Below are 24,152 nucleotides of genomic sequence, written 5' to 3'. Positions count from 1 at the left end.
CATCATAGGTCCGTTTGAGAAAGCTCCTCCTGATTGTAGATTTGCCATATCACTGGTAGACTACTTTAGTAAATGGCCTGAAGTAGCGTTTGTTCACCGCAACTATCATACAGTTCCTGACTGCCATTTTCTCTCAAGAAGGAAATCCAAAGACACTGATAAGTGATAATGGTCCTCAATTTCTCTCTGCTGAGTTCGCTGACTTTCTCAAAGAGAGTGGAATACAACACCTAAGATCTTCAATGTACTACCCAAGAGCTAATGGAGAAGTTGAGAGGTTCAATAGAAGCGTTAAGGACTGCTTACAGACTGCATCCATTCAAGGAGAACCATGGAAGTCATTTCTGAGAACTTACCTGAGGGACTACAGAGCAACTCCTCATTCCACCACTGGAGTATTCCCTTCAGAACTGCTCCATGGCCGGCGAATGAGAACAAAGCTACAGGTGATCGATATGCCTGTCCCACTAACGGATAAGGAAGCTATGCGAGAAAGAGTGGGGAGTAAACAACAGAAAATGAAAGCGTACACCGATCAGCAAAGACATGCCAAGTCTTCCAACTTCCGGCCCGGTGACAAGGTGAGGGTGAGAAAACCATGGAAAGTAAAGAAGGGTGAACTGAAGTTCTCTAAACCTAGAACGGTCGTGACTAAGAAAGGACCGGATACATACTTGTTGGATGATGGAAGAATTTGGAACTCCTCACACCTGTCCGTACTTCCCAACTTGAACACAGAGGCGGATTCTGATAGGGCAATGGACGGTACTGATACAGGGACTGACCTGATAGCTAACTCTGACTCAGATAGCCAGTCCAGACCTGTCAGGATTCGCAATGCACCTAGTTGGACTAAAGATTTTGTTATGGAATAAATGACAAGTGGCTTACAATGTTCAGGTTTTGTTTAAAGCTTACTGATACAATTACTAACACTGTCAGGTTCATCTAGGTTATAAGAAATATTCTTTTTTGTTCAAAGAGGGAAGATGTGGTGTCCATATGCAATGTGTTTGATGCATATACAAGTGATGTGTTGCTAGTAATCCAGGACACTGGGGGCACTAGTGGGATGCGAGAGGTATGTAGAGGGAGAGTGAAGAAGAGTGAAGTAAAGTATGTCCTCTGTTCCATATACTCCTGTGTGGTCTCATGCTTTATACTGAATGACATCGACACAACAGAGTTGAAACCTGGGGCCCTCTGTCGGACACCACATCTGAAGGGAAGCCATGGTGTCAAACAATTTCATGAAGGAACAGGGAGGCAGTCTCACAGGCCGAGGGAATTTTTTGGCAAGGCCAAGAATCTGGCTGCTTTAGAAAAATGATCGACTATGATTAAGATAACAGTGTTTCCATGACAGGGGGGGTAACCCGGTCACAAAATCCAAGGCCACATGAGTCTATGGCCTGGATGGAATGGGACGATGGCGTAATAACCCTGGAGGTTTGGAGAGTGTCACTTTGTTCTTAGCACAAGTTTCACAAGCAGACACAAATTTCCCCATTTCCTGATCCATCCCGGGCCACTAAAACCTTCCTTGAAGGAGTTTGAGGGTACGTCATAAACCAGGATGGGTAGCGAATGGTGAGCTGTGTCCCCATTCCATCACCTTTTTCCTCAGGTTAAAAGCGACCGGAAGTAGCTCCACCAGGACCTGTGTCACTGGCGAGCAATCGTTTGACCTCTGTTTCCACCTCCCATTGTATGGGAGCAACTATTTTAAAGGCTGGCAAGACAGTACTGGGTTCGGCTATGTCAGGAGGTGACTCCCACTGACGGGAGAGGGCGTCAGGCTTAAATTTTTTTTTGTTCCCGGATGGTAGGAGAGGGTCAAATCGAAGCGCCCGAAGAACAAAGACCACCTGGCCTGTCTAGGGTTCAGGTGCTTAGCCTGCTGGAGGTAGGCCAGGTTCTTGTGGTTGGTCCACACTAAAAATGGATGCGTGGCCCCCTCCAGCCAATGCACCTAATTCTTCCAATGCTAACTTAACCGCCAGTAACTCCTTGTCCCCCCACATCAAACTTACGTTCGGCCGGTGTCATACATTCATTCATACGACATGAGTAAAAGGTGCAGGGGTGAAGTTCAGGAGGGGTCCCCATTCTTTGGGAGAGAACGGCTCCCACCCCATAGTCGGATGCATCGACCTCAACCACAAAAGGGAGCTCAGGGTTGGGCATACACAGGATCGGTTTGAAAGTGAATTGTTTTAGGTTTTCAAATGAACACTGGGCCTCGTCAGACCAGACAAAAGGGCCAGGTGTCTTTTTGGTAAAGGTTATGAGAGGACCTTCTAGGGTGCTGAACCCTTTTTATAAAATGCCAGTAAAAATGTGCAAATCCTAGGAAGCGCTGACGGAGCGAGGTGGGGACCGGCCACTGAGCGACCGCTCGGATCTATAGCTAGGGTGTTCTGGGCTATGCGATACCCGAGGAACCCTATCTGATGAATGTTGAACTGTGATTTTTCGTAGAGTGTGAAGTTTAACGCAGAGGTGGTTCTCCAGTAATAGTGGCAGCACTCATCTCATGTGTTTTATATGTTCAGACTTGCAATAACTATAAATAAAATATCAAATGCAGTAGCCATGAGGGGAAGAGTGTGACGATCCTTCACCGTGATCTTGTTAAGACCCTGATAATCTATTCAGGGTCGTAAGCCCCCATCTTTTTTTCCAACAAAGAAAAAACCGACTCCTGCAGGAGAGGTGGAAGGCCGGATGAAACCAGCCGCTAGAGATTCTTGAATATAAGCTTCCATGGCCTTGCGTTCAGGTACAGCTAAAGAGAAGAGATGACCCCTGAGGAGGGCTAGTGCCAGGAAGCAGGTCAATGGCTATATCATGCGCTCTGTGAGGAGGGAGGAAACTTGCCTTACCCTTACTGAATATCTCACTCAGGTCATGGTATTCTGGGGGGACCAGAGTGAGGTCTACGGGCTCACAACACCTAGCCAGGAAAGCTAACCAGCTAGCGTTACTGGGGTCGCCTGTTTTAGTAACTCTATGTGTAATTAATAATATTATGCTCCTCCGGTATTGACAAAACATTGACTTTACTTACCATAACTTAACTTTAAAAGATGACAAGTGAGCTAAAATGCCAAACTTTCCCAGCATACGCCACACCAACATACACCACGCCAAGCAGCCAGGGTCGCCGGGTCTGGAACAGAAAAAAATGCCTTGATATTAATATATGATACGATATAATACCGAAAAGAAGAAAAAATAAAAAGGACACTGCCAGATTCCCTCGAGTGATCACACAAGACTCACAGTTGCTCTGCCTGATGTCCAATACTTTCTCCTGCTATTTAAACTTGTTGATTTGTTATTGCAAAAAACTGCCTCAAAACATTTCAAACTGTTTCATTGCCTGATGTTGTCTTCCTGGTTAATACCCTGAGCCGGAGTGGCTAATCGGGAGATTCGGGAGGATTCCTGATGGGCCGGCTCATGTCAATCTCTAGTTTGGGCCGATTGGGAGGGAAAAATAATTTTGGGCCGGATTTGGGCATGAAACTCCCAGGCTGAAAAAGGGGTCCACTCCGGCCCTGTTAATACCTGCCTGTTTTTGATGACGTTTTTGGATAAATTAATAAATAAATAAAAATTATATTATTATTATTATTATTAGTACTACTACTACTAATAATAATAATTAATACCTCTTTCAAAACCCTCATCCAATGCCAAAAAGTTGTTTGTACTTTTTTATTGTATTGTGTTTTTTGAACTTGAAATGGTAATACAAAGGCAGGTTGAAAATATTATGTTGATTCACCATTAATAGTTCAACGTTTGCGCAGCCATTTAACATTAAACGTTGATTCAACGTTGTTTCAACGTTGAAACAACAACAGACAGTATTTCAACTATATTTCAACCACATTTCAACGTTGAAGGTCGGTCATGTGCCAGCTGGGTAGCTTGAGCAATTAGAAACAAGTGGATAAAAATTTAGATGTTCGTTCGTTAAAAAATGTTTGCACTGTACACAGGATGTACAGTATTTATGGTGTTTGCTTTTCCTCTTTAGACACTGTTCTCAGCACACACAGAATCACACAACAGGAGGCAATGGACACGATGGCTAAACACCTCAAGTATGCAGAGGAGAGGTTGTGTGGTGGTTCTCCGAGAAGAAAATTACAGAGAGAATAAAACAAATTTTATTGTTTTTTTTCATTATGGTATACAGTTGTTTTTGTCCTCTCTCCCATGCAATTTTGAGCATCATACGTGAGTGTTGTGGCTTATTCAAGGTTGAATGTATGACGTTGAAACGACAAATACTACAACCAGCCTCTAGATGGCATCAGACAAGTAGTGGGTTCAATGTCAGCTCCTGTCATTCACATGGAACGAGCACACTACGCATGTTCCGTTTTGTGGCATTTTCAAACATGGCGTTGAGCAAAACATTCGGGCAAAAACCAATTAAATTTCAGCTTGAGGAGGGTGGAGATTTTTATATGATTGGATCAGAGGTCTGTTTTCAGTCCAAGGGCAACATTTTAAAAAATTCTTTATTTTCACGCAATGGATAATGTATTTCTAATCAGAATCACAGTCTTGGCTGGCTAGCTGTGTGGCTTCGTTACTATTTTACGAATGTATTACCCAACAAGCAGGATTCGATGCTATCTAGCTAGTGGACTTTTGTTAATATTACAGGCGACAGTCATTACAATACTAAGCTATGGAGTTTTCACGTTCCGCTATCTTTTCTGATTTCTACGTGTGTGCGAGTCGCTGTTTTGCTGATGTTAAATACATCCCATTAAAATCACAATACATTTGCCCTTCTAGGTAGGAAACTACCTGCGCATGTTCAGAGGCTCCTTGTATAAACGGTACCCATCTCTGTCCAGAAGACTCGCATCAGTGGAGGAGCGTAAGAAAATTGTCGCGTCATCTCATGGTGGGTGTTGAGTTTAGTTGTAATCTAATGACAGAATTCGTGAGGCAAAGTTTGTTTACTCACTTCATTAGCCACATTTTGTTCCGTAGAATCGTCAGTGTTTTTTTTGTGTTAGATCACGGTTACACAACTTTAGCCACCAGTGTGACGCTGCTGAAGGCTTCAGAAGTTGATGAGATCCTTGATGGTCATGATGAGAAGTACAAAGCCGTTTCTATCAACACTGAGCCCCCAACATATATCAGGTAAGTCATCCTCCCCATTTATGAGGTAGATGTTCCCTGGCTTTGCCCCAACCTGTGTGCCCAACTTTGATGCCCATTGCAGATTTGTCATGATGCAGACTACATCCCAACCAATATGTCATAGAAAGGAACCAAAACGTGTTGTTGTTGATCTCATTAATTCTGGACGTTACATCAAAAATATGTTTCTAATGTCTCCAATAGAGTGGAAGCTAAATATAGTCCTGATAATGTGAATGTTGTAAATGGTTAAGCTTAAAAATAAGAAAGATTAAATATATTTGATTCAGAGGTAGACTGTATGGCTATCTGTACTGTGAAATTTCACCTTATGTTGTTGCCAACTGTTTCTGTTTCAATTCTGAAAAATTTCCATGATATGACATGCGTTGTTGTTCTATTAAATATATACTTTTAATCAATTACCTTAAGATATTTAATTAATATAGTAGTATCCAAGTAAATCTAGTAAAAAAATTCACACATATAAATATAGTAACATAGAAATATTTAATACATTGATTAAATGATTAATATCCTGAAAGTTGTTCTTATGTGAGGCCTTAAGTCTTGTAAATTAAAATGAACAGCCTGATTCCATTTGTTATTATCCATTCCATTCTTCATTTACTTAGCTTATATCATTCAAGCATCTCTGTATTGTTTACAGTTGTGCTTGATGCATCTATTATACAAATGTATTTTAGGCTTAAGTATAATAGATATCATAATGTTTATACATATGCTTCCTGAACACTTTTACATCAGTGAGGTGTAGAAACATGCCTGATAAAATGTATCAGTGTGCAATTTGCCAAAGAAATAAACTTGAAATGATGCTCTACTGCTAAGTGACAGCAGTGAAAATCTTGAAGTTGCTCTTTCTTATATATGGCTGTGTTCACAGGGAGCAGAAGGCCAAGAGGAACAGTCAGTGGGTGCCCACTCTACCAAACAGCTCACATCATTTGGATGCTGTACCCTGTTCCACAACCATAAACCGCAACCGCCTGGGCCGTGACAAGAAGAGGACCTTTCCACTTTGGTATTAAGGACAATAAACTGAACGCTATAGACTGAAATACAGACAATAAACAGCTGTCCAATAAGCCTCTGAATGAAGCAGACCCAATAGTTATTCCTCACAGCTGTCTTGACTTTATAGTGAAAATTGCAGATAAAAAGAATATACAGTGTCGCAAATGTTTGTTTAACCAGAATACTAGGCTGAATCTTGTTTGATTTATGATTAAAAAACAAGGTTGCCTTTTATATCTGTCTCTTGTAGCTTTGATGATCATGATCCTGCTGTTATCCATGAGAATGCCTGCCAATCTGAGATTCTAGTTCCTATCCGGTTAGACATGGAGATTGATGGGCAGAAACTGAGAGATGCCTTCACTTGGAATATGAATGGTAGGTGCTTAAAACTACACTTGTCACATGAGCAAATCTTAATTTTGATTAATTTTGGCATTCCCTGGGATCTGTTGGAGAGCCAGTCCTCCAACTTGAAGTTAACAGTCTCAAATGCCCTTATCACCACTGGGACCACCTTCATGTTAACTTTCCACATTTCTTCTATTTTCTCTTTCAGGAAATAATTATATGTCTATATACATTATGTTCAGAATAATTATACATTCATGCATGTATTTTTGGGGCTACATATCAATAGATAATTTTATTAATTAACACAGTTGCTCTGAATTAATCCCTAATTGGACTAATTAGTATATGTTTCCTAAATTCCCTCTGCTGTTTTAGCAGACAAATGCTCTGTTTGAAACAGCCTGCTACATAGTACTCACGTACTGATTGGGCCCCAAATCAGTATCCAGTATGGAGTATGTGAGCAAAATGTATTTTTCCAGTCTGCAAAACATCTCCGGATGACCTACTACTTCCACAAAATATTCCAGTATGCGAACAGAGCTATCATAGTGGTTTACTGCATCCCATCATACAACCTAACCACTTTCGACATCCAATCTGTATAAAAAAAAACATGGTGGACACCAATGCGGAGAGAGTAAGAATATATGGATACGTTCATATAAATATGTTAGAGAGCAACTACACACTTGTATTGCTCAATGTGTTAAATGAGAAAATCCACTAACCGATAGCTAGCTAATAAACTGAACCATTTCACTAGTTAAATAGCATTTTCTTAGCAATCTCTCACTATAGCTTTAACTTTTTAGGATAATTATCGGTATAATTTTCAGTAGCATATTCAATTGCACACATATTTATGTCAGTCAAATTCAAATGTATTTATATAGCGCTTTATACAATACAAGCATCTTTACAATCATATGCATCCAGATCCTTAATGAGCAAGCCAGAGGTGACAGTGGCAAGGAAAAAACACCCTAAGATGGCAGGAATTAGGAACAAACCTTGAGAAGACCAACACTCAAAAGGGAACCCATCCTCGATTGGGCAGCCTGCTAGCAGAAGTCTGTATTTATAGTTAAAATATAGTTCTATAGTTCTAATCCCAGGCCGAGCAGTCACAGTCCCTTCAGTGTAGATGTTGAGCCTCAGGTAGGAGTTGGCATCAGTGGATCCTCTTGTAGCAATGAAACATCTATCCATGAGATGTGGTTATAGATGGGTTAAAGTATGCAATGAGTTCACTCAGATATTGCGGAGCAAGACCATTTAACAACTTAAAGATCAACAGAAGAAGTTTAAAATCAATTTGATATTTAATAATAATAATAATAATAATAATAATAGAATATTTATTGGGTATTACTACAGAAAATTGCTTATTGGTAGGGACAGACCATATTACAGAGGTGCGTATAGCCTGGCGAGCCACTATTGAGGCTTTGTTTCAGTGGGACTCTTACCTACCAGTAACAACAAAAGAGTGATTGAGTGAATGCTGTTAAGTTTGTAAAGAAATTGCAGTCTGCATTTCTTACTGTATCCACTACATCACAGTTGCACTAGTGTGTGTGCATGCTCTCAGCATTGCTTTGAGGAGAGCAGCTAGGGATAGGAGATATAGCTAATCCCAACCTTTTCTTCTCTAATTGAAAAAGGTACCGCGCTCCGACTGATGGTTTAAAGTTTTATTACAGACGTTTTCTGTCTCATAACTTCCAAGACCACTGTGAACACTGAAATAAAATACAATACACGTTAACGAAAACATCATGTTCCGGTTGATGAATTATTTAACAAATTATTACATAAAACACTAATGCTCTTCAACCTAATTTACACACACATACAGACACAAGAATATTTCACTCAAATGATCGTACCGTGTGCACCTCCAACCAGAAGGTTAGGCATTGCTAGAAGTCCATTTTCTTCACAGTTCTTTGTCCTTTTATAAGCCGCTTGCACACACCGACTAACTATTAGCGAAACTTACATCCCTTCCCCCAAGTGCATCACATGACCAACTGATGACCTCACTGCCGACATGGTAAGGTGATGTTATTAAACAACACTTTACACATAATAATAATCGATATTAAAGGAAAATGAATAAATTTACACAAACAAAATGCTTATATTACTGCATTCGTTACAGGAGAGAAAAAGCAAAAAAATGTCATCATGTATTTTTCCAATACTGAAACAAGCCATGTGCATTACAAAAGCAATACGTTTATTTGTTCCATTCATCTTGTTTTCAGAGAGTTTGTAAGAGTTCACAGGCTTGATTGCAAAATGGACCCCATTAATGTTGAACTTCATTGTTGGACAAGAACAAGTTGATTGCAAAATACTTTAAACAATTATATCAGTTATTTTGTAGGCTACCAGCCCTATGAATACTACCACTATGAATGTGTGGTAGGCTATTCTTGGCTCTAAGAATGCTACATAGATGTTTTATGGAAGTATGTAGTATAGAAACTACTGCATACTATGAGGACCAGTATGCAGTATCCAGTATATACTGAATGCAGTATACAGTATGTAGTAGGTCCTTTCAAACATAGTCTAAGTCAGGGATGGGCAACTTCGATGATAAAGAAGGCCAAAAAATTTTCAGCACTATTATTGGAGGGCCACATGACCACACACTTCAAATAATTGGATATGAAAGACACTACAAATTATTCTCAATACGAACACATTTTAAATGAATTCAGATCTGTATGTTTATTGCACCAACATACATCTATTTTCTGCATATAAATGCATTAACATGTCCTTAATAAGCAACAAAGACAAAACATTTGCTTAATAAAAAAGTGCAAAAAGGAATTTGAACTCCTTCATATCAAAGAACTGTAACGCGTAGCGCGCTGCGGAGCGAGAAGGCGCACACACATGCTGAGAAGAGCGAGATTTAATAAGGGGAATTCCATAGGCGAAGTCGTTTGTACAGGCACAGGTCAAAACGGGAGAGCCGTCCAAGTGGTCAACAGGACAGGCAGGAGTCGTAAAAGGAGAGCCATTCACAATGGAGAAACACAACGGAGACAAAAAATACCAGAACAGCGATGACAGATAATCCACAAAACCGAACAAACCACAAATAACCGACAACGGGCGAAACACAGAGATACAAGTACACAGGACTAAACTAGACACAGCTGAACACAATAACGACACGTGCGTGGCAGACAGAGGGAAACCAGGACAACAGACACGCAGGGCGGGATAACCGGGCAAGGAACAACACCGACACGGGAGAGGGGGGCGTAGCCCTACGTGACAAGAACAAAAAAGTCCTGCTCTGTCGGTTTTTTTTTTCTTTTAATTATTAAATTATTATTTATATATTTGCGGGCCACACTGAGTGAGGCCCGCGGGCCGCCAGTTGCCCATCCCTGGTCTAAGTGGTTTTTGTTTGGTGAAAGTTGTTGGTGTTTAAAATTATTAAGCTTAAAAATGGGTAAAAAAGATATAAAATCAAAATTTATTTATATAGCGCTTTTTACAGCGCTTTTTTGTTGTCACAAAGCAGCTTTACAAGAGTCAAAGCCCCTATTGAGCAAGCCAAGGGTGACAGCGGCATGAAAAAACTCCCTAAGAGCATGAGAAAGAAACCTTGAGAGAAAGACCCATCCTCCTCTGGCCGACGCTGGTCAGCAATAATTAGAAAGATAGAAAAACAAAGAAAAGCTGGGAAGGATAAATAAATCTCATTTTTGTGTGTATTTATATACATGAGTTCTCTATGTAATTCCTATTCAGTCCTAAACTTCTTGATGGTTGGCCATAGTAGTCCAGGGCCACGGAGATGGGTTTATCCTTCATATACAACTGGTTAGACAGGGCCAGCACCCAGCATGATCTTGGTGGACATGGGGGTTCATAATAGGAGATTCGTTCCTGGAGGTAATCAGGAGCAAGCCCATGCAGTGTTTATAAGTTAGTAGAAGAATTTTAAAATCTGTACGGAATTTAACTGGGAGCCAATGCAGGGCTGATAGGACTGGCCTGATATGAATAAATTTTTCAAGTTCTAGTCAGAACTCTGGCTGCAGCATTTTGAACTACTTGAAGTTTATCTAGATTCCTATATGAGCATCCTGACAGTAATGAGTTACAGCAGTCTAATCTGGAGCTAACAAAGGCGTGTACCAATTTTTCTGCATCATGCTTTGATAAAGCATTTCTTAGCTTGGCAATGTTGCGGAGATGTAGAAAAGCTATCCTAGTAGTATAATCTATGTATTTATCAAATGATCCAGGATCGAGTATGACACAGAGAGTTTTGGTTACTGAGCCAGGTGGCCTTAGGGCCCAGAAGGAGAACCTCCGTTTTGTCGTCATTAAGTTTGAGGAAGTTTAGCGACATCCAGCATTTAACATCTCTTACGCAGGCCTCAATTTTTCCTAAACTGAGTTTGTCATCAGGTTTGGCTGATATATAAAGTTGAGTGTTGATCTGCATAGCAGTGAAAGCTGACACCAAGTTTGTTCATAACTGTGCCCAATGGTAGCATGTATAATGTAAATAATAGTGGTCCTAAGATGGAGCCTTGCAGGATATCGTTGATCAGCCTTGATCTGAAGCTTAATTAAGTTTACTTGTATTTGAAATTATTCGACATAATTCGCTTTTTTAACACATTATTTAATGGTTATTTATTTTAAAGATGTCCAATCTTAACGTCTTTACATTCTCTCATATCTCGCCCTGGAATTACAAGAGTACAATTACAAGAGAACTTGTATTAGTTAACATAATACAAGAGAACTGTTCAGTCAGATAGCTGCAGGCCTGATAGTTTTCAGGTGCCACGCCGGAATTCCGGCGTACCGACATGTCCGCGAGAAAAAAAAAATTTGAGGGGGGGGGAAATCCGTCAAATCATAATGATAAACCACACGCACGCGCATGCTATCTCTTTTGAGGCTGAAATATGATCCTTATGATCCTTACGAGGTTCCCAAGTTACGATTTTTCGTGGTTACTACACATCTCCCATTTACTGTATAAAGCCTCGTTTGGACCTAAGTGGTTCTGCATCGTAAATGGAACTTGGTGTTTGGTGTGCGCGGCATCAGGATTAGTTAAACGCAGCTATGGATAAAGGTATTTGCCAAAAGGCTAGTTTTAGGATAGGATAACTGCATATAGTATGTTATTTACGTACAGTATGTACGTATGTTCCGATTTACACAGAAAATCGATTTACGACGGATCAACGTCGTAACCCGGGGACCGCCTGTATTTCAGACATCGGAAGAGCTTCAGAGGTAGATACAAGATAAATTCAGTATTTTATCTTAATCAGAATAAAGTTACATTTTTATCAGAAATATAAGTGTTTTTTTTTTAGCCGGTACAGGTGGTCAGACGATCTGGTTCATCCTGGCCGCCTTACGGCGTTAGGTGCAGTGGGGAACCGTCAGGGCCCTCTACGCCCTCTCAGAGGGCCTAAAATATTCCTAAAACATTATATATATAATTATCCAATTTTATTTTATCTACTTACAGTTTTACAATCGACATCTAAACAATTACAAAAACATAAGCAAATAAATTATTCACCCGTGTCTATTCAATCTGTGTTGGAAGGTGAGGGGTTAAGTGGAAGCCTGTGAGCCTGTGTCTCCCCCTATCAGGACTGTGATGCCCGCTGTTCGTTTACAGAGGGCCTGGCAGTTATAATTCAGCGCAATACCAGTTTCAAATGACAGTAAAATTGACCAATCATATCTTCCCTCTTAGTGGGCGGGCTTAACTGTATGATCATTTCCGCCCGCTGTGGCGACGCTAGCTGTCGTTAGCCTACCGCCGATAGCTAGTTTCGATTCGGTCCTTTGACGTCCTCATTTACATATTCCGCTTCGGAGAACCACGGAGCTGTGAAACCTTATTTTGTTTGGAAACTTATTTTGCTTAACAAGTTATATAGTACACGTTATTTGAACGCACTACATGCGTTTCTAAAGCTATACTGTCGTCTCGGTTTTTTCTTTATTCTTTATTGCAGTTTATTAGGAGAGGCAAAAACAATGGGGGGGGTGGGTGTGGCGGGCCCAGGTTTAATGGTCACGGTTCGCTACTGGTTAGGTGTAATACATGAACAAAAGCACAAAATGTATGTCCTAATAAACCAACTCAAAATATTTATAAAATTTTATATATAAAAACTAATACTTGTAATTCTTTTAAACTTTATTTGCATAATTTCTTTGAGTTGTCTGGTATCCTATAATTTACTAACAGTAATGAATAAATAATTAATCATGCCTGTTTTTAACATATTGTGTCTAATCTAAATCTTTAGGTTACAGCATTTTCTCAGAATATTAATAGAAATTAGTTTTTTATTTCACTATAATGATTACCAGACTTATTTATTATTAATTAATTTAAAGATTAATTATTAAATATTCTAAATATAGTACACTAACACTCCACCCCCCCAACCCCCCCACTCAGAAAAAGTTCAGGCTCAGGAATTTTTCCCACTATCACCCCTGTAGCTATTTGTTGTGAAACGAAATAGTTACAATTTCAAGCATTTTCAAGTACTTTAACCTAAATTCCAGCACTTTTCAAACCTGGAACACAATGCGACATTAAAATTCATCAGGTAAATGTTCCTACCCCTGTTTTTGAGGGGTGTTTCTTTATAGTACCACATATCGTTTTGGAGAACACTACAAAGAATGCGGCGCGGCAAGTATAAACGCTTCAGCTGTTCACGCGAGGTGTGCGGCGTCACTCGCGAAAGTATAACTGAGCCGTAACTTCTCTGGATCTGATGGCGAGTAGGCTAAAGTAGTTAAATCTGGGTTTCTATAAATTTTGTTGCGCTTGATGAATTTATCAAGCTCTTTATACAATGCAGAGGAGACGAGCGGGTATTTAGAATACTTTATTGATCAGAGCACTTCCGAAATCAGCAACTTCAATCAGTGGGGAAGTTTCAGGGGGAAATTTCAATCCCCACTGATTGAAATTGCTGATTTCGGAAGTGCTCTGTTTGCTTATTAAGTCAATATGATAATTGATTTATATATAAATAAACTCTACAACTCCTCACTTCACGTGTAAATAAAATGTATATGTGCAATAAAAACGCATATACAGTAGATAGTTTTAATATGTGCAATACAAACCTCTGCATTTGCCACTTTACACTTACCACTAACATTTGCCACTTTATTCTTATTATATATTTATAGATGTGTATATATAGATTTAATAGATATATTTAACATATATTTTATTTTTATATATTTTATTTTTATGTATGGAATCGGACAACTGTAACATCTGCAATTTCCCCTCTGTGATCAATAAAGTATTCTAAATACCCGCTCGTCTCCTCGTCAGGGCCCTCTATGCCCTCTCAGTGGGCCTAAAATATTCTTAAATAATATAATAATCCAATTTTATTGTATCTACTTACAGTTTGACAGTCGACATCTAAACAATTACAAAAAATATAAGCAAATAAATGACTCAGCCGTGTCTATTCAATCTGTGTTGGAACGTGAGGGGTTAAGTGGAAACCTGTGAGCAGTGTTGCCAACTCCTCAGTAAGGAAAGTAGCTATTGATTGTCCTAAAAGTTGCTAAAAGTCACTAAATGACATAATCACCTAATTAGCATAATACATGTTTTTTGAAGCTGTAAAGGAATAACGTTGGGAGAGAAAAAAGTGACGGCAGCACCCGCCCCAGAGGACAGCAACTGAAGAGCGTGTGTGTTCAGAGTCTCCAAAAGTCTAATAACACCACAAAAAGTCGCTAGATTTGACGCTTTTTACTACAAAAAGTGTCTAGAGGGTCTGTGAGCCTGTGTCTCCCTTTATCAGGACTGTGATGCCTCCGCAGAATGTTGGTGATTGGTGGTCCCGCTGTTCATTTACAGAGGGCCAGGCAGTTATAATTCAGCGCAATACCAGTTTCAAATGACAGCAAAAGTGACCAATCATATCTGCCGTCTTAGTGGGCAGGCTTAACTGTATGATGATTTCTGCCCGCTGTGGCGACACTAGCTAGCGTTAACATACCACTGCTAGCTAGTTTCGATTCATTCCTTTGATTCCCTCGTGCGCGTTGTTTACATATTCCGCTCCCGAGGAACACGGATATGTGGAACCTTATTTTGCTTAAGAAGTTATCTAGTACAGATGTTATTCTTTATTGCAGTTAATTAGGAGAGGAAACAATTTTTTTCGGGGGGGATGGGAGCCGGCCCCGGTTTAATGGTTACAGTTCGCTACTGATATATATATATATATATATATATAAGGGTTGTCCCGATCCGATATTTGGATCGGATCGGCCGCCGATATTAGCAAAAAATGGGTATCGGTACCGAATCGGCAGGCACGAGAAAATGGCGATCCAGACTCCCAGAATCCAGTTTTTTTTTTTTTTTTTTAAGTCCCATCCGGGATTTCCAGCGCACCCATTTAGATAATCCATTCCAGTTTTTGCTGTGGTTTTGCCAGTGAGAGTAAAATCCGGTCCGCATTTTCCAGCACACCTTCAGCACACGAGCATTGCATCTCCCCAATTTAGCTCTGCGGCATCTCCTAACCATTAGGGCCGCCGTGTAAATTTGAAGTTATCAATAAAAATGTCAGTTGTGTGGGATTATTTTACCTTAAAGGATGACAAAGACGAAGAGGTAGAGTGCAACATATGCCACAGTAAAGTCAAGCATGGTGGTAAAGCTGTAAGAACTTTTAATACAACCAATCTAATCAAGCATTTAGCGAAATACCGTCATAAACAACATGACGAGTTTCTAAAGAAAACCAAAGACAAAAAGAAAGGTCCTACACAACTAACACTGGCAGAAACGTTTGAATTGAAGGGAGTGTATAGATGGGGAAGCAGCAGCAAAGTGTGGAGTAGAAGGCATTTTGCTTTTAATTACTTTACGATATGTGCACGGATTTTTTTTAAGCTTTGGTTTACACTTGTTCAAGAGCACTGATGGATGTTAATGTTAATAGACTCTTTGTTAATAGACTATTTTCCACTCAGGTTGTGTGTTTTGTTTTTTTAATATAATTTACAATATTATTTGCACTTGTGGCTTTTTAATCCTTGGTTTACTGATGCTATTTCTGTTTGTTATTTAATATTTTGTCTATTTTGAGTTTATTAATTGCTAAATAAACAGGTCAGTTTCTCCTTACCAACCATTGTGTATTATTCAAACACACCTAATAATAATAATAATAATAATAATAATCTTTATTTGCATAGCACCTTTTATACATACATGCAACTCAAAGTGCTTTACAGTATAATTTAAAAAGAAACATAAAAAGGAGATAAGACAAAAAGAAAATGTTAAAAGAAATTAAAGATAAAATATTAAAATAACATAAAATGTAAAAAAGTAAAGTATAAAAAGAAAACAAACAATAAAATAATTAAATAAGGTGACAAATAATAAAATAACAGAATAAACTAAATAAGGTTGAGAGTTTCTTAACTAAAAGCAGATCTAAACAGGAATGTTTTGAGACTGTGCTTGAAACTATTCAGGAAACTATTCTGAGCTCTTCAGGAAGAGAATTCCAGAGCTTTGGGCCATAGTGGCTAAAGGCACCCTCACCGATCTTTAATCGGCTTTTAGGAATCACCAGTAGATTACTGTTTGAAGACCTGAGAGACCTGACTGGAACATATCTAACCATCATTTCACTGAGGTAAAGAGGGGCAAGACCATGAAGACATTTAAAAACCAAGACTAGAACCTTAAAATCTATTCTAAAGCTGACAGGTAACCAGTGCAGTGAGTGGAGTGCAGGTGTAATATGATCTCTCTTTCTCCTGCGGGTCAGAATGTAGTCATGATGTGTGATTTGAAGCTGAGCTCATTATCAAAGGTGACGCCCAGGTTCTTAACACATTGACTGGCATTCAGATTCATTTGATTTAAATAAGTCTGGACATCATTCCTTTGTGAATCACTGCCAAGAACAAGAACCTCTGTCTTCTGTTTATTTAATTGCAGAAAATTGTCAGACATCCATGTCTGTATATCATCTATGCAGTCAAACAGTGAGCAAATTGATTTTAGGGCTTTAGGCTCTAAAGAAACGTAAAGTTGGGTGTCATCTGCATATTGATGATAACTAATACCATGTTTATTAATGATATGTGGTAACGGAAGCATATATAGGTTGAATAGTAACGGCCCAAGAATTGATCCTTGGGGGACCCCACAAGTTATTTTTTGACGTGTGGAGGAAGAGGTACCTAATGCTACATAGTAATCACGCCCAGTTAGGTATGATCTAAACCAGTCTAAGACTAAGCCACTAAGGCCTACGCAGCTCTGTAGTCGATCAAGAAGTATATCATGATCAACGGTGTCAAAAGCGGCGCTTAAATCTAGCAGAAAAAGGACTGAGTTTGCCTGCATCCTTATTCAATCTCAAGTCATTTACTACCTTAACTAGGGCTGTTTCAGTGCTATGGAGAGCTCTGAAACCAGATTGAAAAGTGTCATTTATTTGATTTACTTTGACATAATCATTTAACTGGATTGACACAACTTTTTCAATGATTTTGCTGAGAAAGGAAAGGTTAGATATAGGTCGATAATTATTGAGAATTGTGGAATCAAGATTTCTGTTCTTCAATAGTGGTTTAACCATTGCTGTTTTAAAAATGTTAGGGAATTCACCCAATTGCAGAGACTGATTAACAATCCTTAGAACTTCATTTGCTAATGAGCTCAGAACCTGCTTGAAAAAGCTTGTTGGTAGAGGGTCCAGTTCACAAGTAGAGGATTTTAGTGATGAAATCACATCAAGTAGTGTTACCATGTCAACTTCTTGGAAATAAGACATATTAAAGTTAGGCTGAGTAACTGATATAAGGGTTGATAGTCTATTAGTGCTTGTAGCTATGTTCTGCCTTATACTAGTAATCTTGTCCCTAAAAAATATTGCAAACTCATCACATTTTTCAACTGAAACAGTCTCAGGGAAGACACAGGAGGTGGGGTTTACTAGCTGATATATACTTCTGAACAAGACAGCTGAGGTATTATTTGATGAATTGATTAAGGTAGAGAAATCGTTTTTCCTTGCTGATTTCACTTCACTGTTGTAATTGTGCAACGTTGTTTTATAAATATCAAAATGTACTTGCAATTTTGACCTTCGCCAACGTCTCTCAGCCTGCCTACAATCTTGCCTAAATTTTACTATAGATGGAGTATTTCTCCAGGGCATCTTAATTTTACCAGAGATAATTTTAGTTACCTTTGGTGCCACAGCATCAATACAGTTCCTAACTCTGTGTGTGAATGTTTCAACTAGCTCATTCCCATTTTCTGAGAGAGGAGGGAGGGACTGTATAATGTCTGTGAAGGCCACGGCACTGCCAGCACTGAGATAACGCTTGGTTATTGTGCGCTTTTCACTGAGTGTTCTAGTTGATAATGACATATTGAAAAATACACCAAAATGGTCAGAGATTGCAACATCGATAATTTCAGTATTATTAACCTCTATGCATTTAGAAATGATCAAATCTAAAATGTGGCCATGCTTATGAGTTGGGCCTGATACATGCTGTATGAGATCAAAAGAGTTAAGCATGCTCATGAACTCTGAAGTGATTGGATTTGTGGATGTATCCATGTGAATGTTAAAATCCCCAGCAATTAAAACATAATCAAAATCAATTAAAACCCTTGAAAGCATTTCTTCAAAATCTTCAAGAAAATCTGCATGTAGTCTGGGAGGATGATAGATAACAATCAAAAGAACTGAATAAGTACTGTTGAGTTGTACTGCCAGATATTCAAACGTAGGATGTTCCCCTAATGAGATCTACTAATTCAGCTGGCTACTTGTTATCAAGAGTAAAACGCTTTTCAACATGAGTTTGACAACAAAGTATGTTGGCTAAATAACTTTAAACTTTAATACATGCTCGGTTAGGCCGGTATCGGCCGATATCGGTATCGGATTGGAAGTGCAAATAAATATTGGTATTGGATCGGAAGTTCAAAAAGCTGGATCGGGACATCCCTTATATATATATATATATATATATATATATATATATATATATATATATATATATATATACACTGCTCAAAAAAATAAAGGGAACACTCAAATAACACATCCTAGATCTGAATGAATGTATATTAATATGTGAAATATTCTCATTGAATACTTTGTTCTGTACAAAGTTGAATGTGCTGACAACAAAATCACACAAAAATCATCAATGGAAATCAAATATATTAACCAATGGAGGCCTGGATTTGGAGCCACACACAAAATTAAAGTGGAAAAACACACTACAGGCTGATCCAACTTTGATGTAATGTCCTTAAAACAAGTCAAAATGAGGCTCAGTATTGTGTGTGGTTTGACCTCCCTACAACGCCTGGGCATGCTCCTGATGAGGTGGCGGATGGTCTCCTGAGGGATCTCCTCCTAGACCTGGACTAAGGCATCCGCCAACTCCTGGACAGTCTGTGGTGCAATGTGACGTTGATGGATGGAGGGAGACATGATGTCCCAGATGTACTCAATCGGATTCAGGTCTGGGGAACTGGCGGACCAGTCCATAGCTTCAATGCCTTAATCTTGCAGGAACTGCTGACACACTCCAGCCACATGAGGTCTAGCATTGTCCTGCATTAGGAGGAACCCAGGGCCAACCGCACCAGGGGTCTGAGGATCTCATCTCGGTACCTAATGGCAGTCAGGCTACCTCAGGTGAGCACATGGAGGTCTGTGTGTCCCTCCAAAGAAATGCCACCCCACACCATTACTGATCCACTGCCAAACCGGTCATGCTGAAGGATGTTGCAGGCAGCAGATCGCTCTCCATGGCGTCACCAGACTCTGTCACGTCTGTCACATGTGCTCAGTGTGAACCTGATTTCATCTGTGAAGAGCACAACGCGCTAGTGGCGAATTTGCCAATCCTGGTGTTCTCTGGCAAATGCCAAGCGTCCTGCATGGTGTTGGGCTGTGAGCACAACCCCCATCTGTGAACGTCGGGCCCTCATACCATCCTCATGGAGTTGGTTTCTAACCGTTTGTGCAGACACATGCACATTTGTGGCCTGCTGGAGGTCATTTTGCAGGGCTCTGGCAGTGCTCCTCCTGTTCCTTCTTGCACAAAGGAGGAGGTAGCGGTCCTGCTGCTGGGTTGTTGTCCTCCTACGGCCTCCTCCACGTCTCCTGGTGTACTGGCCTGTCTCCTGGTAGCGCCTCCAGCCTCTGGACACTACGCTGACAAACACAGCAAACCTTCTTGCCACAGCTCGCATTGATGTGCCATCCTGGATGAGCTGCACTACCTGAGCCACTTGTGTGGCTTGTGTGTAGAGTCCGTCTCATGCTACCACGAGTGTGAAAGGACCACCAACATTCAAAAGTGACCAAAACATCAGCCAGAAAGCATAGGTATTGAGAAGTGGTCTGTGGTCCCCACCTGCAGAACCAATCCTTTATAGGGGGGGTCTTGCTAATTGCCTCAGGTGATTAGCAGGTGAAATTGATTCACAGTGTTGCTTCCTAACTGAACAGGTTGGTTTCACAGAAGTGTGGTTGACTTGGAGTTTGGTTCCAAAACGCGATAAACGCCATTGCCTGATATTCACATTCCGTGACTAATGGCAGTAAACTATTATCAACAAAGAAATAATCAATACGAGAATATGTTTTGTGAACGGGTGAATAGAAGGAGTAGCATCTGCGCCCAGGATTCTTAAAGCGCCATACATCAGTCATTCCATAGGTTTTTAGAAGCTGATTAAGCACAGTTGTTGAGCGGGTTGGTTGCATGGTCTTGGGTGAACTACGATCCAATGAGGGTGACAGAACACAATTAATATCTCCTCCTAATATGAGATGATGCGTGTCTATATCGGGTATATGGGAAAGGAGGCTGGTAAAAAATGCACTGTCATCCCAATTAGGTGCATATATATTTACTAAAACTACTGGAGTATTGTTCAGTCTGCCCACGACTATTATATAACGACCAGCTGAGTCAGCATCAACTTTTAACTTTACAAATGGGATGGTCTTTTTGATTAAAATAGCTGTTCCCCTAGATTTAGAATGAAAGTTAGAATGGAAAAGTTGTCCAACCCATGGTCAAACGTGTTCAAATGGGTTTCTTGTAGGAAGGCAATGTCCACATTTAGTTGCTTAAGATGTGAAAGTACTTTTCGGCGTTTCACTGGGTGGTTTAAGGATTTAACGTTTCAACTTACAAAGTTTATCTGGCAAGTTTTTGATTCATCAGTGTGAGCAACCATTTATATTAGTCTTATGTATTTATGAGTTGTAGTAATATGGATGTACCATGGGTCATTTTTGTGTAATGCAGACAGAAGAGGATCCCCCCACTAACCTGAAAAATAGCACAACAAAAACAAAAAAATAAAAATAGGAGCAATACATCTAGTGCAACAGTAACCCTTCCCCAGTCACCAACTAGTACATGGTGAGAAACTAACCCCTCGCAAAAAGAAAATCCGCTCTGCAGCTTGCTCTGCACATATACTATAAATTAAAATATCAAATAAGATAACCCAAACATTTCAACTAAGAATGAAATAAAAGTGGCAGTAAGTATCTACTATTAGACTATAATACAAAGTACTGTTGATCTCAACAGTTGAGACTGTTGATAGTATAAAAACGATGCTACCTTACAAAATATTGTCCTTAACATAAGCCATGGCCTCTATTGCGTCTTGAAACTGCTTTTCCTTCCCTTTGAATGTGATCCGGAGTCGGGCTGGGTATAGGAGCCCATAGCGGACCCCCTCCCGTCCTCGTAGTAGTTTACGGACCTCGTTGAACGCCGACCTGGCATGGGCCACACTCGGTGGGTAGTCAGGGAAGATAAGTATGGTTGAACCGTTGTGTCATAGCGGACCAGATTCCCGCGCAAGTCTGAGGATTTCCACACAGTCTTGATGGTAATGCAATTTTGCTATGATCGCTCTTGGTTTACCGTCTGCCCGTTTCGCCTGCAAGGTGCGGTGAGATCTGTCGATCAGCACGTCCTTATCCATTTTAAGGACGTCTTTAATCAGCCTTGATACAGAGGCAGGGGTACTGGAACCATCTGTCCCGGCTACATTCAATATACGGATGTTTGATCTCCGCATTCACCCTTCCATGTCCAAGCATTTCTCCTGTAGACTTTGAACATTTTCCTCCAGTTTACGCACAGTATTTTGTAACTCCGTGATATCATCCGAACATCCCGAGAGTCCTCTTTCCACTTCTGACACCGTTGTCCTGATGAGATCCAAGTCTGACCGGAGTGCGGATGTGTTGTTAGTGATTTCTTGTCTGACTGCTTGTAGCTCCGACTTCACTCCATTAAACTCTTCAGCCATGATAGATTTAAACTCAGTTTGGAAAAGCTTAGTCATCTCCGCTTTAATAGACAACAAGAGCTCTGTCTTTATGTCCGTCATCATACCAGTTTTTTGTGTAACTTGTTCAGCCATCTCGGAGGTCACGTTAGTTTTGTTGCTAGGTGTGTAGCCACTCTTCTTGCTAGTAGCGGGCTTGTCTGTATATTTATATTTGCGCAGGTTGTGTGCCATTTACATTTGCCAGGAAGTATATCGTCTCAGAGAAGTGTTACGCAGTCTTGGGTAGTCTTTCAATATTATACAATCGACCAAAGTGCCATTTAAAAAGGGAAAATTATAACTTTTGTGCAGAGCTCACTTAAGTTGCAACCTACTCCATTGCTTGCTCGCTAGTGCCCCTGGTTCAGTCTAAATCCTGATTGGAACTTTTCATGGATACTACTTGATTGGAGATAATGGTTTAACTGATTGTAAACTGCTTTTTTCTAGAATTTAGGAGATAAATGGGAGATTAAAAATTGGCCTATAGTTGGCTAGAATCTGTGGATCGAGATTCTGTTTTTTAATCAAGGGTCTAATTACGGCACATTTTAATTGTTTGGGCACATACCCTAGGTTAAGGGAAGAGTTAATCATATTAAGTAAGGGCCCAGCAATGCCTGGGAGTAGGTCTTTAAACAGACGGGTTGGAACTGGGTCGAATATACATGATGTAGACTTTAAGATGAATTAATCAGTGTTGTAAGCTCTTTTTGCGATATAGGATCGAAGCCATTTAGCTCAGTAATATTTTCGCATGCGTAGTTACTATTACATATACTACTGGAGTTGGATTGGAGGTTAGGCTGTGTTATGACTCAGTGTTCGGATATTATCTATTTTATTATTGAAAAAGTTTAAAAATTCATCACTAGTGTGTTTAAGTGTTGTTTAGAATTAGTGTCATTGATATTTCTTGTTAGTTTGGATATGGTCGCGAAGAGATATCTAGGGTTCTTTTTGTTGGTTTCTATTAGTGTCGAATAATATGAGGCTCTAGCTTTCAAATTAGGGCATGTTTATATTTGACTACGGCGTCTTTGCATGCGATTCTAAACACTTCTAGTGAGGTGGATCTCCATTTGTACTACACTGTTCAAGCTGTCAGTTTTAGAAGATGAGTGTGGTCGTTATACCATGGTGCAAGCTTTTTCTCCCTAATAAATTTTGTTTTAACTGGAGCTACACTGTCTAAGGCAGGGGTGCCCAACCAGTCGATCGCGATCTATCAGTCGATCGCGGGCGGAGTTTCAGTCGATCGCGAGAAGTGTTACCATGTAACCATGTATTTAGGGACTTGGATATCACCGCATAATGATTGAGCCGCGGCCATTTTTCCTCCAGTCGCACTGTCTAAGCGAAATCAGTGATCGCAAGCGTGCTGTAAATAAATCGCTGTTTTCATCGGTTTATAGGAGGTTCTTCCCAGAGTTTTCGTAATATGACACAACTGAATGTCCGGTTTCTCTCATCCCGTTAGAAGAATTTGCATTTCGCGCTTCTGTTTCTTTTTGAGCCTGCTTGAAATTTAACTTCGCGTTTGGACCGTTCAAAAACATCGTGGGACTGTTCAAAAGATATTAATAGATAAGTGGACAGTTACATTTGTTCTTGTTTATTGTTTCCTTAGGTTTTATCCCAGTCTGTACAGTTTAAGGTATTTTTTAAGGGTCCCAAATCTGTCCCCAGGTTTCCTAAATCACACAAGAGCTCTCCTTTTTAGCGACGCCTTTCCGCATCTCCCCTATAAAGCTAGTTATACTTTTGCGAGTGACCGTAGCGCGGGACTCCGCACACCTCGCGCGCGTCACATTCTGTGCAGTGTTGTCCGAAACGATATGTGGTAGTATAAAGAAACACCAGTCAAAAACAGGGGAATGACCATTTATGACGAATTTTAATGTTGCTTTGTGTTTCAGATTTGAAAAGTGCTGGAATTTAGGCTAAAGTACTTGACAATGCACTTAAAATGCACTTCTGCACTTAAAATACAAAAAACCCACGTAAATAATTTAAAAGTAATTTATATATACAAATTGGCTTGTTATTTTTGACATTTGTGCGCCTAAGCGTTGTTGGTGACATTGTTGGCCTCAGTGACCCCGTGTCTCATGCCGCTGTTTGCGTTGCGCATCGT

The 24,152-nt window shown here is 40.0% G+C and overlaps 2 protein-coding genes across 4 annotated transcripts in view; one reads left to right on the top strand and one right to left on the bottom strand.

Annotated features, from left to right (window-relative positions):
- Nucleotides 1-5,104, bottom strand: part of LOC143497115 (uncharacterized) — a 43,876-nt gene extending 38,772 nt beyond the window's left edge. The window contains exons 1-2 of the mRNA XM_076992899.1: nucleotides 4,997-5,104; nucleotides 3,071-3,172 (exon numbers count right to left, since the gene is read on the bottom strand). Of these exons, the coding sequence (XP_076849014.1) occupies nucleotides 3,071-3,073 (3 nt within the window). The 5' untranslated portion in view covers nucleotides 3,074-3,172; nucleotides 4,997-5,104. The remainder of the gene's footprint in view (nucleotides 1-3,070; nucleotides 3,173-4,996) is intronic.
- smarcb1a (SWI/SNF related BAF chromatin remodeling complex subunit B1a) overlaps nucleotides 4,349-24,152 on the top strand; it is a 37,277-nt gene continuing 17,473 nt past the window's right edge. For 2 of the 3 annotated variants that reach the window (XM_076992898.1, XM_076992896.1), the window contains exons 1-5: nucleotides 4,349-4,499; nucleotides 4,822-4,933; nucleotides 5,049-5,178; nucleotides 6,086-6,223; nucleotides 6,467-6,594. In XM_076992898.1, the coding sequence (XP_076849013.1) occupies nucleotides 4,389-4,499; nucleotides 4,822-4,933; nucleotides 5,049-5,178; nucleotides 6,086-6,223; nucleotides 6,467-6,594 (619 nt within the window). In that variant the 5' untranslated portion in view covers nucleotides 4,349-4,388. The remainder of the gene's footprint in view (nucleotides 4,500-4,821; nucleotides 4,934-5,048; nucleotides 5,179-6,085; nucleotides 6,224-6,466; nucleotides 6,595-24,152) is intronic. The other variant, XM_076992897.1, reaches the window with a different exon arrangement.

This window comes from Brachyhypopomus gauderio, unplaced genomic scaffold (genome assembly GCF_052324685.1).
Source record: "Brachyhypopomus gauderio isolate BG-103 unplaced genomic scaffold, BGAUD_0.2 sc99, whole genome shotgun sequence".
NCBI lineage: Eukaryota > Metazoa > Chordata > Actinopteri > Gymnotiformes > Hypopomidae > Brachyhypopomus > Brachyhypopomus gauderio.
Note: the sequence above shows the minus strand (reverse complement) of the source record. Positions and strands in the feature narration are given on the sequence as shown.